Genomic DNA, 18,137 nt, shown 5'->3' on the forward strand with positions numbered 1-18,137 from the left:
AGCTACAGATAGCGATTTGTTTGTACATATTATGCGAATCAAAGGACTTCTTTGTAAGGGTCTTAATGTCTGTTTATTGGTGAGCCACTCAATAAGAGTAAGATCCCTTTCGAATGGAAAGACTCTAACCAGAGCTCTTTACTCTCACGTACATGCTTTCTACCTCCCTCCTCCCCCAGTCCCATTCATTAGCCTACGGTGTTGTGCAACGTGCGGCATTTTCGCTCGTTCTGCACTCACACTAGAACACTGCAGCCTGGGGGGCTTGCCAGTGACATTAACTCATATATCTCCCCACCAGCCACAACACCTCAACCTGGAATTCTCTGTGAGGTGCCCTAAGGCACCGGGAGGATTAAAGTGACAGGTTCTTTTTCTCCCATTCACGTAGTGCAAACGTTTACGTTGTACCATGTGAATGATTTTTCTCTCGCTTTTTTTTTTTTTTTTTTTTTTTTGGTTACCCTGATTGTACCTCTGCATCCCCCTCCCCCTCCACGTGATGGGCTCGACATGCGCAGCAGCGCCAGGAACATCTGCAGACTGACGTCAGTGTGCGCTCAGCCTCCCAGGCAAAGCTGCCAAAACTTTCCTCTGCTGGAGCTCTAAACTTGGCTGCAGGCCGGCAGTGAGACGAGATCTAGGGCTACTTCAACGAAACTTTCTTGAGTCCTTCCTGCCTGCTTTCTCTATTTCCCTTTTCTCGCTCTCCCCCCAACTCTAATGGTAGTCACATGGTGTTTTGCCCAGAAGAAGCTGGCCAAGAAGAGGGTACTAACCCCCACCCCAAATAAGTCTCTTTTCCTTCCTTCCCCCCTCCTTTTTAACTTTTTCGGTTGGAAAGACAAAATGTGCAGGGTGATATATTGGGTGAATTGATGGCATCCCTTTTTCTGCCAAGTCAGTCCACTCAAAAATCCCCTTTAGGAAGACTGGAGGATTTTACTTGTTGGAGAATATAACTGGTGTGGTTTGCAAAAAGGGGGAAAGCAGAGAGGAATACAGGAGTCCTACAGTGCTATCTCTATTGTTTGAAATTTATATCAGAAATTGAAGATGAAAACGGTAAGAAAAGACTTGACGCTGTTCAATGAAACTTCTTGTGCTTTTCTTGTCTGCTGAATAATAATGCATGGAGATCTTTTAGGGGTTGGGGGAAGGTTATATGGTATTAAGTGAGGTGGATTTGGAGTAAATTCAGAAAGAAGCCTTTGAGGTTAGAGGATTATGGAGGGGGATGGATTTTCTATTGCAAAAAATTGAATAATGGTCTTTTAGAATAGTGATCTTTTCAGGTGAGGACTAAATAATTGGTAGAAAATAGGCTAAACCTTTAAAAAAGATTTCAAGTTAAAAACACCGATATTTTGTCGTGTCATGTCAGTGTCTACTTAAACGGTCAGACAAGTGCATATTTTGTGTCTGGACTCAAAAGGTCTGCATTAATGTGATAGCTGCAGCCTGATGCTATAGGAGATGTTAAGCTCTTAATAGGCTAATCAACGAGATGGAAGCGTGTGTTTTTGATTTACTTCGAGCCATTTGGGATTTGCTAGACTCTTAACTCCACAGAGCCTTATTTATCGGTGTGTGGCTGAGTATATATTGTATGGCACTCAGTTCAAAGGTTTTTTTTTTAGAGGAAATAATTAAATCCCGCTTCCTGGTGATGTGTGTATAGATCTTGTATTTGCTAATTTCTTTCATTGCACAAAAGGAAAAAGAGAAACACACAGAGAGAGCGTCTCAGACTCTTGTTTTTATTTGGGCTGCCGGTGCAACGCATTTGGGCCACATGCCAAGTGTCTGGGTCACACGCGTTTTATCCAAATAGCTTTAGCGCTGCTGTCTGGAAATGGGCTGCTGAATGTTAACTTTAAGATCAACTCCACCAGAGCAGCTAGACACGACCTTTCAGTCTCTCTGGGGAAGAGAATTGTTCTTTATAATTTTAAGGGTGTATGTGTGTATTTGATTATCTCAAATTTTCTTTTATAATATTTTATGTGATGTTATTTTTAAGGATATTTTTGTTGCTAATCTGGGTTTTTAGAAATAAAACTGACAGCTGATCCTCCTAGAAAGTTTGGCATAACTTAAGGGGAGAAGTAGGGCAAACTAGGAAAATACTGTTCAGATAACTTCAGTTTTGTTCCCCCCCCCAAGGTGGTCGTTGGTCTGGTGGTATACATCACAACATACACGGCAGTACTTTGATTGTTCATGTTTTGGTTTTTGATTAATAAGTGGGTCGCAAAGACCCATCCTTCCCCTCAGTGCTTACTTTTTTTGCATTTTCTCTTCCTCCAGTTACCCTGAACATACTTATTTTCAACAAACCCTCTAAAATGAGGTCTCTGTGTTGCTATTTATGTCTGTATAACTTCTGGGGCAAGTCTCTAATCCTCAGGCTTTTGAAACAGGACAATGCTTCTCGTGGCCAGCCCAATACCTGTAATTGAATTTGAATTCGGTTTGTTTTATTCCCACTCACTCCTTGTCCTCTTTTTCCCTCCCTTTGCATTTCCGTGGCAACCACTTGTACTACCTATGGTCACAGACCTTTCCAAAACATGGCTCTGTCCCAAGTCTTACCCATCTCTGTTACTTGCATGTGAGAAGTGAACTAGAGGGAGCAAAAGGAAGGGAGAAGGGATTGCCCTTTGATCAATATAGAACACTACCAGAGACCAAACAATGTTCAATTCTTGCCCAAAGATATAGCTGACAACCAGCCAGGTGTATCTAACCTGATGATTATTCATGAAGTGAGAGACATTACTCCTGAGGAGAGAAAATGTGTTTTATCTGTGTGATCAGGAATTACTGCAGGTTATTTTTAGCTGAAGGAATAACTTCCAAGTAAGTCATTTCCCTCAATTTCTTCTACTTAGGGCACTCTATTGCTAATACCTGATTACCCCCTCCTCCAAACTGCAACTAGTGGTCTATTTATACACTCTGATGTAATTTAATGAAAGGTTATTATTACTGGACCTCAGGTGCTGCCACAAAACCTAATAACGTCTGAGGAAACATTAACACGGACATGCCATTTAGGATGATGCACTGAGTGAGAGTTGTGGGAGAATGATCAGTTTTAACTGCCCTGCACTGGAGTCCCAGGGGTGATTGAGCAGTCGCAGGTGCTGTTGCCAGAGGCTGAGGAAAGGAGGAAGTACGTGGGCAGGGACTCTGTCTCATGAGACATGTACCTCTTATTAGGTCATGGCAGGGAGTCCCAGAGCTCACCTACACTCCACAGAAAATATGGGATGGTTGCCCCTAGGAAGTCTAAACTGAAGTTCCCTGGAGCCTGCAACAGGACAACTAGTATCTCATGTGGAGCCTGCAATGGGACAACTAGTACCTTGAGTCTCTCCAAAATAACCTTCACTGGGTGCAGAAGGAAACCCAGTCATTGTAGCTATTCCGCCGGGGGGGAGGGAAGTGTCGGAATTATGCCTGCAGGCCGCATCCAGTCTGTCAGCCATTTTAATCTATCCTTTGAGCCATTCCATGTGCTGTGGCTCTGAACATCTCCTGGAAGCAGCAGCATGTCTCCTATCAGCAAGGGCAGCCAGAGGGCTCCATGCACTGCTCCCTGCCCCAAGTACCAGCCCTGCAGCTCTAATTGGTTGGGATCCACCTGTGGAGTGCTGGGCAGCCCACAGAGCCACTTGGCTGCAGCTCCACATAAGAGCCAGCTGAAAGGAGGACATGCCACTGCTTCAGTGGAGTAAATGCAGCCAGGAGCCTGTACCCCTGAGCCCTCTCTTCTCCCTTCCCCTGCATCTCAACCTGATCTCCCTCCTGCCCTCCAAACCTGTTGGTCCCAGCCCTAAGCACCCTTTTGCGCCCCAAACCTCTCATCTCTGGTCCTACTCCAGAACCCGCACCCCTAACCTGCATTCCAGCCCCAGTTTTGTGAGCGTTCATGGTCCTCCATAGAATTTCCATACTCTGATGTGGGCCTCAGGCCAAAAAATTTGCCCACCCCTGAGCTGTCCGGTGTTATGGCCACACATAATTATTGCATTTGAACAGTTGCATAACAAGGAAGAAGAAATTCAAGTTAGGAACTAGTGGAAGGCTGCTAAACCAATCACCCCATAGCCTACAGAGCTCCCTGCTGTGTGCAGTTTCTACCAGCTATATCTCAGATTTCGAAAGACTTCCTTCATCTTTTCTGTCATCACTCTAGCATGGCATTTTCATTTGTGCAGTGGCTGTTGCATTTAGCTAAATGTTTAAAAAATGAAATCACACAAAATCTTACCTTGGATATACATATAGTTTGTTCCCCATACTGTTTGTTTATTTGTGAACATTGGGGTCTGGCAAAAGGTGTTAGCTTGACAGCAGGGGAAACTGAAATCCTCATTTTTTTTTCACAGAACAGGTATGCTACAGCCAGTGAAATCTTTTACACACTTCCCCAGCTTTGTACTGGGAGGACCAGTCTAGAGTTGAGATAGTGGTTTAGCCTCTAGGTTCATTCTCAGTCTTAAGGCTCAGAGCAGTAGTGAAAGCAGCTGTGGGTTGTTTACATAGTGCTTTACACCAGCTGCAGTGCTGCTGGAGAAGAAACAAAAGTTGGTGAAACATCTATCACGCCTTTGTCCCTTAAAATATAGTAAAGTATAGTAAGGCTTTCAAGACTTTCACAGCACTGTAGCAATATCCACACAGTATGTTACTGCATTGCAAGCTGTCATACTGTAGATCCATAACATGGCTTTCAGCACTGGTAACTTACCAAGTAGACAAGCCCTTAGACTGAGACCATCAACCCGTTTCATCCGGATGCTAGTAATATTTGGCCAATACTGACCAATGTTAATTTGAACCAGTGACTTAGAGGTAGAAGATACCATATCTTCTTAGTAGTATTCTGAGCCATCTAGTCCCTTACAGTTGAAGGAGACTGTGCTGTTAGGACAAAACATTATATATACGCACAGACAGAATATGAACTTCCTACTGTGATGCTGTGGCTAAGAGGACTGATGTGATCCTTGCATGTATGAAGAGAGGACTATCAAATAGGAAGGAGTCAGGCGGTGATATTACTTCTGCATATAGCATTTATGAGACCATTACTAGAATGCAATATCCGATTTTGGTTATCCACTCTAAAAAAGATATTGACAGTCTGGAAAGGGTTCAGGAAAGAGCTACAAGATTAGAGCTCTGGAAAACCTGCCTGACAGTGAGAGATTTAAGAAGCTCAATGGAATTGTAGGTATGTAAGGCTGGAGGAGACCTTTAGATGTCATCAAGTCCATTCCTCAGTGCTGAGGCAAGACTAGATAAATCTAGACTATCCTTAACAAGTACTTATCCAATTTGGTCTTAAAAACCTGAAATGACGGGGATTCCGCAACCTTGAGAAGACTATCCAAAACTTAACTTAGGTTTTTCTAATGTGTAACCTAAATTTACCTTGCTGCAGACTAAGCCCATTATATATTGTCTCATCTTCAGGGGACATGGAGAACAATTAATCAACATCTTCTATTGCCTCTTATTTAAAGTTTTTTTTTTAAATCAGGTCATCCTCCAGTCTTCTCAAGACTAAACTTGCCTATTTTATTTTTACCTTTCTTGATAGCTCAGGTACTATAGCTAAGGTTGTGAGTAGAGTGGGACAGTTACTGCCCATATGACATTCCTGTTGTTAAACTCCAAAATATTAGCCTTTTTTTTTACATTGTTGAACCATATTCGGTTTGTGACCCGCTGTACCCCCCATATCCTTTTCAGTAGTACTAATGTGTAGCTTGTTATTCCCCATTTTCTAGTTGTAAATTTGATTTTCCCTCCCCTATGTGTACTATCTTGAACTTGTCTTCACTGACTTTAATTTAGTTCATTTCATACTAGTTCTCCAATTTGTCAAGGTCATTTTGAATTCTAGCCCTGTCCTCTGTAGTTCTTGCAATCCCTCCCACCTTTGTGTCATCCACAAACTTTATAAGCATATTCTCTATTCAATTATCCAAGTCATTAATGAAAATATTGACTAGTACCTACCTGACCCAGGCTGACTGGCCTCTGCAAGATTGCAGTAGGTTCACCTGCTTAGTTTTACAGTGAGTCATTGATATCTACTCTTTGAGGATGGTCTTTCAACCAGTTGTACACCCCTGTATAGAAATTTAATTCACAACATTTTCCCCAGTTTGCTTATGAGACTCTCTTCTGGGGCTATGTTAAAAGATTTATTAACTCAAGATGTATCGCGTCTACAGTTTTTCCCGCATCCAGTAGGCCAGTAACCCTGTCAAATAAGGAAATTAGGTTGGTCTGATAAGATTTGGTTTTGACTAGTGGTTAATGCTATAACTTTGTTATTTGCTGTGTTTACAAATTCTTTAATTATTTGTTCCAATTTCTTTCTACGTATTAAAGTTAAGCTGACTTGTCTATACATTCCTGGATCCTCTTTGTTCTCCTTTTTAAAGATCTATACAGTTGCCCTTCTCCATTCTTTTGGTACCTCACCTGTCCTCCATGAGTCCCTGAAGATAATTGCTAATGGTTCTGCAATTTCTTCATCTAGATACTTACCTACCATAGGATGAATTTAATCAAACCTTGCCAATTTGAATACATCTGACTTGTCTAAATATTCTTTAATGTGTTCTTTCTCTCTTTTATTTGTATTCCTTCCCTCTTATTAATACTGTGTTGACTATCTGGTCACTATTAACATTTTTTAATGAAAACTGAAGCAAAATAAGCATTAAACACTTCAGCCTTCTTGATGTAATCAATTACTAGCTCTCCTTCTCTGCTAAGTAGAGGACCTACCCTTTCCTTCATTTTTCACTTGCTCCTTCTGTATTTAATGAGCCTATTCTTATTACCTTTTATGCCCCTTTCTAGGTGTAACTCATTTTGTGGCTTAGGCTTTCTGATTTTGTCTCTACATACTCGTGCCATTATTTTGTTGCCTACTTCACAATTTGTCCACTTGTTTCTACTTTTTTAGGTTTCCTTCTTTTTTTTCAGGTGTTTAAAGAACTTCTGATGGAGCCATATTTTATTAAAGAGAAGATTGAAGCAATTAGATCAGTTGAACACTGCAAGTCCTATCCACAGCTTATTTTTGTGGATAGGGATTCAGCTACAAATTTTGTATCTAGAACCCTGAAGATTTATGGGTATCTACCGGTATCCAGGGATGTGGATATGGATATCCATGACAAGTTGATGCAGATACAGATATGGATACAAAATTTTGTATCTGCAGGGCTTTATTGATCAGTTCCCCATAGCCTACATAGAAGAAGAATTCTGATAGTTAAAGGGCTTTTTAATAACAGACAAAAGATAGAACATAATCCAGTAGCTGCATGTTGAAGATAGACAAATCCCAATTGGAAGTCGGGCACACTGTTTTAATATTGAGGGTAATTAACTACTGGAGAAATGCATAGAAGAATGTGGTGAATTTCTCATTGCTTTAAGTCTTCAAGTCACAATTAGCAATCTATCTAAAACATAAACTGTAGTTTAAGCAGTTGTTCTTAGTAAATTATATGTTTCTAAATGAATTCTCAGGCCAGTATTATATAGGCAGTTAAATTAGATGCTCATTAGGATCCCTTTAGGAGCTTAAAATCTATTAGTCATAAAAATAATTCCCCTGCTCCCCCTGGAAAAAAAAACCAAACCCCCCCACTAGTGTAGACTTGCCATTTACTTGAAAAGTATCCTTTAATCTCATTATTTCCTCCTCATACCATAATTAAATACTATATGCTATTTTGAGAAGAAAATTGAAATAACAAAATGTAATGTGTATAATAGGTAGCAATAATTAGCTATGTTTTAAATACAGGTTACAGAACATGTCTTCACTATAGCACTAATAAATACATTGATTTTACTAGATGTTGAAATTTATTGTACAGAGAGATGAAACAGAGAAACTGCCAACAGCACTGCCAGGGTTAAAGAGAGCCTGAAGGGGAGAGGGAAAGGAGAGAGCCTGCCTTAGTGTGGGGGGAAGGGAGGACTAATTAGCAGAGGCAGGAGCCAGCTGCCTCCCTACCTGAGGGGAAGGAGCACTAGCCTGCCAGCCAAGGAAGCTCCCAGGCACTAAACACTGTCTCCTTAGACAAGGGAGATGGCGAGGAAGACTTAGGACCTTTCAGCACATGAGGCAACTGAGTGAGCGACCCCCAGAGGAACTGTGAGGCTTGTTCTCACCAATTTGTCGCTGCCCTGCCTGAAGGAGTCTGAGACTACAGCAAGGTGCTGCTCAGGACCCAAGAGGGGACCCTACAGGAAGCAAGGAAGACAGGAAATTGGACTTAGGGAAGGGATGTAAAATCCTGTTTAATTGGTTGAATGAGAAGTTTAACCAGTTAACCAATTAAGGGTGTGTGTCACTCCGACCTGCTGCCGACAGCCTCCCTCTGCCATGGGCAGGGGCAGCTCTGGATGCCTGAAGAAGCCTCTGCCGCAATGTGCCCGGACAGGGGCCCCTGTCTGCAATGTGCCCAGGTCACTGCAGACTGTCTGCCTAGGTCTCGTGGGGCTAGAGTAGCCCCCTGCCTGTGGCAGGTGGGGAACTGCTCCAGCCTGCACCGGTTAACCGGATCCGATAAGCATCACCCATTAACCAGTTAACCTTTCAAAAGTCTACTTAGGGGAGCCATGCACTAAACAGAACAGTGAAAAGTACCCCAGAGCAGTGGATTTTGACTCCTTGCTGAGAGAGCCTCGCTTTGTTCAGGGGTTGATGTACACAGGCATCCTGATCTGGACACAGTGGAGCGGGAGGGCCTATGTCCCCTTTCCTTTCCCGCAGCCTTAAAGACTGAGTCTCCCCAGCGAAATAAGTCTGAGAGCTGGGCGCTCTAACTACTAGGATACTTAGCCCTCCAAGCTACCTATTACATGTACGTTGAACAGTGCTGCACATTATGATCTAGATTCTGTAACCTTTACCCACGCAAGTAATTCCATTGATTTTGGTGGGACTGTTTGTGTGAGTGAATGCTTTACAAACAGCCGTCCCTTTCTTATGCTACAGTTCTGAGGTAAGTAAAGTTCCATCCAGCTATATATGTTAGTGACTTTACAAGGCGTTTTTATTTAACATGTTTTCAATTTTTAATGTATTTCATTGTGATTACTGCTGGACCCTCAGAACCTAGTGTGAGGCATGAGTTACATATTACTGTATACAGTTTTGAGCCCTGCATTTTATTGAAAATAAAATATTGGTTAGTTTGCAATTTGTCATTATCAACAATTTTTACAGTTCCCGGCATGCTAAAAATATTAAAGTGTATACAAATATATTAAGTGATGAGCTGTATATACAAAATGTGTTTGCTAACCTTTAAAACACAGGAATTCAATGCAATTAATAATTTCAAATGAGGAACTTAATTCTCTAGCAGCAACACAATACAGAAAGCTTAATTGAATTAAACTGAATTTTGCCTATATAAGGGGTGCAGGGTGAGCCCTCAATAAATAATAGTGATAACAATAACATTCATCTTGTAGATCAGATAACTGTACGTTTCTCTGTTAGAAAACATATGATGCATTCCCAGGCTTTTCCTTTGTCTGCCAGCATATGGGATCTAATTATCCACTACTGAAATTAATCAGAGTGTTGCACTGACTACAGTGAGCCAAGTATTTAGTTTGGCTTTGTAAATGTTTGTTAAATCCCTGATCCTGTAAACATTTCCACACTTCAATTGGATAAATAGTTCCACTGAAATCAATAAGAATAAAAAATGCTTAAAGTGTGTGCATAAGTTTCTGCAGGACTGGGGTCTTAGACCATAAAAGCAACCATGTTCATATTTGATGTAGTTCATGACACTTGGCTAGCATTTCTACAGTACAGATCTTCCAATTTAAAGAAGACCTTACTTTGACATGCTTTTACCCCCTTTTTTAGGTAAAGAAATGGACATCGTTTAATAACTATCCAGTCTGACACCTTATTGATACCTAAAGGAATTTTACAACATACATGTTTTTGAACTGAGAAAATGACTATAGATATAGAGGAGAGCACAGGTTGTTGGAAAAGAATGCCCGTCAAAAAGTGGAACATCCAATAATTATTTTGGAAGAAATATAAAATAAATATCCTTGTTATGGTGCGATTCTGGAGTGGAGTTAACTCTATAGCACAGAGGTAGCCCTCCAAAAAATCCAAACCCTTTCTGTTTTACTAAATTATGGAAATTTTGTGGAAGACGTTGACCTGGATTTTGAGCCTAGTCATGGCTTCGTCGGAATTTCACAGCGAGAGGAGGCTTTCATATAATTCTCAAGGTAAGGGTCCCATTTTTAAAGCCGGAAAGACACTTTTCCACTAATTTCAGGTAATGCTTTCCTAAGCCATTGTTATGTAAATAGCAAGCGATCACATTGATCTTTTTTAGTTTTCTCATGATCTATTATCAGGAAAGTCAAGGCAGCTAGAATATTTTGTAGTGTGGGTGCTGAGAACCATTGACCCAAACTGTAAATCATGTAGACGATGGAAATCAGTTCAAGACAGGAGGATGACAGCAATTCTAGCACCACTAATTCCAGTACCTATTATGAAAGTTATTTTATAGAGAAATCCATTAGGTCAAAGTGTATTTTGAGATTGATGTTTTAATTTATTTTATTTCTAACTTTAACTATAACAAAAGTCCTTCAAATTAAATTTAATCATAATGCACTGGCCATGATCTCATGAAACATTTTCAAAAATTGTAGAAACTATAAGCATCTCTAAAACATATCTTGCAATATTTGCATTTATAGGCTTTTTTAGTGAAATGAGGATTTCCTTGATTTTATTTATCAGAGGTTTACACCTTGAATATCCTAATTGGACCTCCCTGGTATGGCACCCTCAGGACCTGACTGGTCCCAGATGAGGGACCAGGGGAGGTAATTTCTGGCCTTTTGCTGCTGGCCCCATCCCCTGCCTTGTCACCCCACTGGGCTTCCTGGCTCCTTGGGGTAGCCCGTCTGGGTTGTGCATGTCAGGCTCCATACCCTTCAGCCCAGCTGGGCCATGCACTGGCCTTCCTAGCTTTCCCACACACCCCGCCCAGCTGAGCTGCAGGCTAGCTGGGCTCATGCCCCCCTCCGCTTGCTTCATGCTGGGCTTGCTGGGCCCCTGCTCTTATCCTGAAGTGCACGGGGACTTTTTGATCCTGGAACATCCATGGTCCTGCCAGACCACAAATGTTGCCGGACCAGAGAGTTCCAGTTTATAGGGATGAAATCTATGCTTGAAAATTACTTTTACTCATGAGGGTGATGGAATATAGCCAACTGTGGTTAATGTTTATACTACTTCTTGTTGTTTCCTGTTATGTTTTCTTCTCTTTTATGCCCATTTCCTGGATTGGCTTACCTTGTGATTACAAAGAGGAATTCCTGTCTTACCTTGAACATTACCAACTAACAGTCCCAATAAGGGTTGATCAAAATGGAGCCTTCCTCAGCTTTACTGTGAAAAATGACGAACCCTCAAGGAGAAGGAAGAGGAGTACAGACTTTTATGACCAAGCATCTAAATTATTTTTTAAACTTTCTGCCTATGGCAAGCACTTTCATTTAAACCTGGTTCTCAACACAGATTTGGTGTCCAAACATTTTACAGTAGAATACTGGGGGAAAAATGGACCTAAGTGGAAACATGATTTGTTAGACCACTGTCATTATACAGGATATTTGCAAGACCAAGATAGCACAACTAAAGTGGCTTTAAGCAACTGCAATGGTCTGGTAAGTGTATATTATATACTTTAGTGTCATAGTGTATTTCCCCTTTAAAATACAGAGGAAGAACTTAATTAGCATCTGGTCATATTCTCTGAGTTCCTGCAAGAAGTGAACAGAGATCTGGCTCCTGAGGAAAAGTAACTATACATTTTAAAAAAGCTTTATTCTAAGTTCTATGGCCAAGTCATGAAGTCCTACTTCAGGCAAAATTTTAGTGCTGCCAGGCCTCTATTAGGGCTACAAGATTAGTTATGGAGTGAGATTAGATTTGTCAGGACTGTTGCAAACTCCAGGAATAAAAATGACTGGTCCTATGGGTGTTGAGTGCCTTTTGCAATGGACCAATTGTCATGAACTTCCAGTTTGGAGTGTGTGGCACCTCTCAGTATTGGGTCCAAAAGGCCTGAAATAAATAGCAAGGAGGAAAAACTCTTTGGTCTGAAATTCTTCTATATTAGAGTCCCAAGAAGTGAAAAGAAAAGCCAGAACCATTGGCAAATACCAAAACCACAAAGTAATTATTTACATTTTTACAGGATCTTAAGTTTATAAATCAAATAAAAATGCTTTAAAGTAACAATAGTGTTAGAAATCCAAGTATTTACAATGGTTTTTGTAAACTGTTTGCTCATTGTTGATGAAAGTATTGATCATTGCAGCGCTAGGTCTTATATGGAAAAAAGTCTTACTCTCTAATACTATAATTGAAGCCTAAAAATAAGAATTGGCTAGGAAATTACAAAGTGATGAAATAAAAGATAACTATTGAGAAATACTAAACCAAGAATCTATTGATTGCTGTAGTAAATTTTAAAATATATGTTGCTATTATCCACTGCAAAAACATTATTTTACTGTTTCTGTTACAGTAGAGGCTCCAACAATGATTAGGATCTTATTATATTAGGTTCAGAATGTCTAAATGTATTTTTCTCTGAATTACTTTGAGCACTTCCTTTTTTCCTCTGCAGGTGTCATAGAGTAATACATCCTGTGACAGCAATGATAACAAAAGTCTACTATTATAATGCAACATACCAGATGATAACCTAGCTAACTAGATTGAAGTTCACTTAACTATATGTATCTATGATATCCAAGTGATTGATATATTCCGGGGCACTTATCCCAAGGAGAATTTCAAGGTGGAAAAATAATATTTCAGAAGCTTAGTTGAAATGTATTTCTGTGTTTATATGTGTCCACAGCCTGGTGAGGGGTGTGGCGCTCTGGCAAAAAGCTAGGGAATGGGTGCTTCTAGGCCGGCTCCCAGCTTCTTGCAGACTGCCGTGCTCAGCAACAGGCATCCAGGCAGGTTAGAGAGGCTGGCTGGGGGTGTCCCCCCATCTAGGACTGCACCAGCCCTGAAGTTCCCCGCCATTCCCTCATATCAGGAAGTGGGGGAGCTGCAGCTGCACTCACCTAGTTGCTGTGTGGGATTTTTTTCTTTTTACTGTGACTAGGGAGCGAGGGGAAAGTGGAGAGCCTGCTACGTTCCTTTTGCTTCTGGTTGCCCAGGGAAGGGATAGGGAAGCAGACTTTCCACTGTCCCCTTGCTCCCTAGTCACAGCAAACAGGAAAAAAAAAACACACAGCAATTGGGTAAGTGTAGCTGTAGCTCCCTCCCTCCTCTTCCTGAAATGGTGCCCTTACACTTCACCCCCCAGTAACCTTTGTACCCTCCAGCTCCCTGCCCTGATTCCTACACCCTCTAGCACCCCCATACACTCCAATCCTCTGTCCTGAGTCCCCTGCACTCCACCACATATTTAAATTTCATATAGGTTCTCTTGTATTGCCAACCCCTCCCTTGCCTTAAGTAAGAGGGCAGGTTGTGATAGGACAGTAAGAAATTTAAGTTACTTTCATCCCTGCTCTGTTCGCTGAGAGGAGGGGGGAGAGGGCTGTAGGTCTATCCCTGTTGTCTATCACACCTCCAGACTTCAACATTGGGTTGGTCACTGTTTCTAAACCATTTTATTTCTTCTCTAGTCATTTCTTATGCCACTGCTAACTCCTCACAGCACCTGTTTCTTTTAAAGCTTTTAGCTGCGTTGCTGGTGACATCTGGAAGTTGTTAGTATCTCCTTGAGACAGGGACTTACATGGTTCACATTTTCCAGTTACTTCAGCAGTTTGTTGGTCACTTACCTTAGACATTCTTCTACCTACTCAATAACTTGTTTTGTCAGTAATGTGGCCTTCTCACTACACTGAGCTTCCAGGCAGGACCTTGACACTTAACTTTAAGTGTCAGGTTCTCCCATTTAATTCATTATCTCTGGTGTCTGGCTATTGATGCTTATGCAGTATTTCTTCCAGTCAGGTCTGGATTAAGGTAATTCTGGGGCTCCCTAAACACACCACAATGAGGGGTGGAAGCATGATTCTCAGGACATATTCTCTTGTTGGCCTGCCCCTCACCAGGCTCAAGCCTCCCACTTTGAATGGTAGAGTCAGAGTTTGGGAAGTCTCCGCCATTTTCTGGGCAATCTGGGAGTTTTTGGAGACTGCCCTGTGGTTTTCAGCCTCTAAGATTAGGAATCAAGTCATTATAGTAAAGAAAGAATAATTAGTTATTGACAGTTCCGCTTTTTTGGAGAGATCATTTGTTTGAATTCCTACTTCACGTGCCTTCCTCCTTTCAGATATGTGGATGGATCTATATTTTCAATTACTTTTTCCCCTGAAAGTTTCCTCCTATCACAAATATCCTTTGGTGTCTGTTATATTTGGAATGTGAGAAGCCATATTTTTTCCCCATCAAGGATTTAAAATGAAATTTTCTCAAAGGTACTGAAGGCACTAGCATTTGATCTTAGAATAAGGTTGTACCTGAAAGGTTGAAATGTCTTTGAGACAATTCTACCTTGTTCCAGATTGGCCTTCTGAGACCTAACAGTAGGAATACAGTCAAATGATATCTTCAGAGAAACAAAATGATAGGTAAGCAATTATTCCTTTTCTAGGAGTCTCAGTTTAAAGTCTCTTTTTAGTAATCATATCATGAATAAGGAGAAATAAATCCATAATAGAGTAAAGGGAGATGTTCACACTGCATTACTTATAAGATATAGTGGTAGGAAAGCCTCCTTCGGTTGTAAGAATATGTTTTGTTTATTACAACCTGTCATTTTCAAAATAACGCGTTCTAAATTCATTAAGACCCTGTTTCGAGGTACAGAGTAATATTATATACTGTCCTTCCATCTATCCCAGTGGTTCTCAAACTGCAGTCTGTGGACCACTAGTGGTCCATGGCTGCCTTCCGGGTGGTCTGCACCTTGAGGTAACTTCCCCGTTTCCTCCTGGCTTCTCCCCACACACTAGGGAGTCCACACTGGCATTCACTGCTTCCTGCGGGGGCTGGAGGGAGGGGACGAAAGCTCTTGGCCTCCCTGCCATACCTGGGTTGTGGGGAAGAAGTGGAGTCAGAAGTGGCTTCACAGGCTGCTGTCCCCTCTTCCCCGGCTGGGGGAACAGCAGTGTGGACGAACTTGGTGGAGGCATCCAGCCAATGGGAGCTGCGGGAGGCCATGCCTAGGACACGGTGCCTGGAGCAGCGTGGAGAGTGAGGGTAGGTAAGTGCCCCCCTTCCCTTCATGATCAGAACCTGCATCTCACCCCCCTCTGTCACCTCCTCCACTGAGACCCTGCAACCCCAGCCAGCTCCTGCACACTCTCCCTTGGCCAGGCACCCTACTCCCAACCTGGTCCTGCACCCTATCTCCCATCCAGATCTTGCACCCTTACCCCCTTCTGCACCCCAATTCCCACCCAGATCCTGCACCCCATCCCTATCCCACTTGCTGCCAGCTCTGTACCGCACACTGAACCCCTCATTTTTCCCCACCTCAGCATAGGTTTGCCCATAAAATCCACAAACCCCAGAAGAGTATATCTGGCCTATCGGAAGCCCTGAACCTCCCTGTCTCTCCTCCTTGTCCTATGGGTCTGGAGTGTCAGAGGAGTGAAGTGTCTCAGTTGGAGGCCACATCTGTTAGGCTTGGGGTTTTTTGAAGGGGTTGTTTTGCTTCTCACTTGTATTGTCTCCAGCTGATTTTCTGTGGGACAGTGGCCCAGACCCAAAAAAGGTTCCCCATTCTTTCCATTAATAAAGACAACATTGAAACCTTTTGAGTTGGGCATAAATTAATATTTTATTTAAAATGAAGTTTGATAAACTAACATAAGAAAGCTAAAGTACTTAATCTGTTTAATAATTTAAATTAACATTTCCTTTCTTACTGGTTAAATTAAACCATTGTCCCTAGATGCAGCAATAGCAAAATTGCTCAGGCATAATTATATAATTAACGGCAAGTTTCCATTAGCAGCTGGTGGTCTGCAGGAAGGTTTGCATTGAGCCAAGAGGGCTACAGGCCAAAAAGTTTGAGAACTACTGTTTTATCTCAACGTTTAATAGGATTCATATTCATAGAGTTTTAAGACCAGTTGGGACTATTATATCATCTAGTCTGACCAGCATATCAGAAGTCCTTAAATTTCACCCAGTTACTTCTGGATCGAGCTCAATAACTTGTATTTGGCAATGTTGGGTTAAAGCATAATTGAAAGAAAGGCATCCAGCTTGGATCTGAAGACATCAAGAAATGGAGAATCCACAGTTCCCATTGGTAGTTTTTCAATGATTAATCACTGTCATTGGTAAAGGTGGGCTTTATTTATAATATGTATATGTCTGGCTTCAGCCGTCAGCCATTGGCTCTTGTTCTGTCTTTCTTTGTTATCTTTATGGAGTCCTTTAGTACCTGATATTTTCTCCCATTGAAGGTAGTTATATATTTTCATCAAGTCACCTCTCGTTCTTCTATTTCATAAGCTAAGCAGTCTTTAAGTCTCTCATTATAAGGTGTTTTCTTCTTCAAGCGGTCCCCGTGGATGCTCCACACTTGGTCTTGGTGCTGTCCCGGCACCTGGATTGAAGATTTTGCAGCAATCCCTGCCGGGCCGCGCATGCACAGCATGAACCAGCGTGTGCTGAGCTAGTTGGCCACCACACGTGCACGGCCTGCACCCTCCAGTTCTTTCTCAATCTCCTTCAGCCTGAGAGGGACCTCTGCAGTTCTCTGTCTTATTTACACTTTCCATTGTTTATTAGCTGTTAACTCTTAGTTTAGGTAGTTAGTGTTGTTAATAGTTTGATAGTTAGTTATAGTTAAAAAAAAAATTCATCATGCCTGGCTCCCCAGGCTTTCAATGCTGTGCCTCCTATAGAGACGCAATACCTATCTCCGATGGACACTCGCAATATGTCAGGTATCTGAGAGAACGCTATTCTTCTAAAGACTGTCCCCACTACACCAAACTTAAGGCCACAGCTCGTAAAGACAGGGACCTGCGCCTCAAATAAATTCTTATGGAAAAGAAGACACACCCGGTTTCGAATCCTGGAAGGCAGCCTTGGGAGGTACATTCACCCCCAGGCTCTCCTCTGAGCAAGATGGCTCCCAAAAAGAGGAGCTCCTCTGTGCCTCACCAATAGTCTTCCTTGAGGAAATGGTCTCCAGCTAAATCATCGGAGCAAAAGCCTCAAATCAGTACATATGATGCACCGGGCACCTCAGGCGTCCAGGTTCTGTCACGTGCTGGCGGCACCGATGGCAAAGGGCTCAGCCATCGCCCCAAGACCACACTGCCAACTAAGGCACCACTGGTAGTGACAACTTTATCAGTACTGATGATTGCGGCACTGAGCTTGACTAATAGCACCAAGCTCTACAGCACCGATCTCTTCCACCACACCAACGGTGCCTGCACATTCATTGGCACCGATCAGATCATCGGCACCACTCATATGCTCGGTGTTGCCACATACCAAAGATCCTTGCCATTGGTGCCGAATACTCCCATCGAATACAGACCTACATTACAAACACCAGTACCAATCCTCACAGCACCATTGCCAGATCTGCGGAGTGTGGACTTGACAGTTACATCTGGCCTGCAATCATCAGTCTTTGGCACCAATGCTTCGCTGGTACCGACAACTTCACGAGCTTTGTCTCTGGTACCGTTGCAGTTCTCCAGTGATGACGAAGACGAGTTATAAGCCTCTTTCTCCCCGCACTGCAGCCCTCTAATGCACTATTACAAGCTCCAATACGATCCAAAGGTGATTCCTCCTTGGTATGATCACTACTGGATGCCTCCTCCGGTACCATATCCAGCACAATGGCCTTATTGGAGTCCTTGGAGCTCATACAAGAGACATCCCAACCCCCTGTTTCTCTTACACTTAGAACATCCACATCTGTGCAACAATCAGAGGTGTCTCAAGCAATGGAGGAGCCACCCCCCCAATTCCTCACCACCCACTAACTTCTCTTCATCACCGGATG

At 42.3% G+C, this 18,137-nt stretch overlaps 1 protein-coding gene across 5 annotated transcripts in view; it reads left to right on the top strand.

Moving 5' to 3' along the window:
• The first annotated feature begins 512 nt into the window (after window positions 1–512).
• ADAMTS6 (ADAM metallopeptidase with thrombospondin type 1 motif 6) overlaps window positions 513–18,137 on the top strand; it is a 380,566-nt gene continuing 362,941 nt past the window's right edge. For 4 of the 5 annotated variants that reach the window (XM_006117000.4, XM_075932394.1, XM_075932395.1 and 1 more), the window contains exons 1-3: window positions 516–1,065; window positions 9,938–10,320; window positions 11,420–11,778. In XM_006117000.4, the coding sequence (XP_006117062.2) occupies window positions 10,224–10,320; window positions 11,420–11,778 (456 nt within the window). In that variant the 5' untranslated portion in view covers window positions 516–1,065; window positions 9,938–10,223. Of the gene's footprint in view, window positions 1,066–9,937; window positions 10,321–11,419; window positions 11,779–18,137 lie in introns of all 5 variants that reach the window. The other variant, XM_075932396.1, reaches the window with a different exon arrangement.

The sequence above is a fragment of the Pelodiscus sinensis genome, chromosome 6 (genome assembly GCF_049634645.1).
Source record: "Pelodiscus sinensis isolate JC-2024 chromosome 6, ASM4963464v1, whole genome shotgun sequence".
Taxonomy (NCBI): domain Eukaryota; kingdom Metazoa; phylum Chordata; order Testudines; family Trionychidae; genus Pelodiscus; species Pelodiscus sinensis.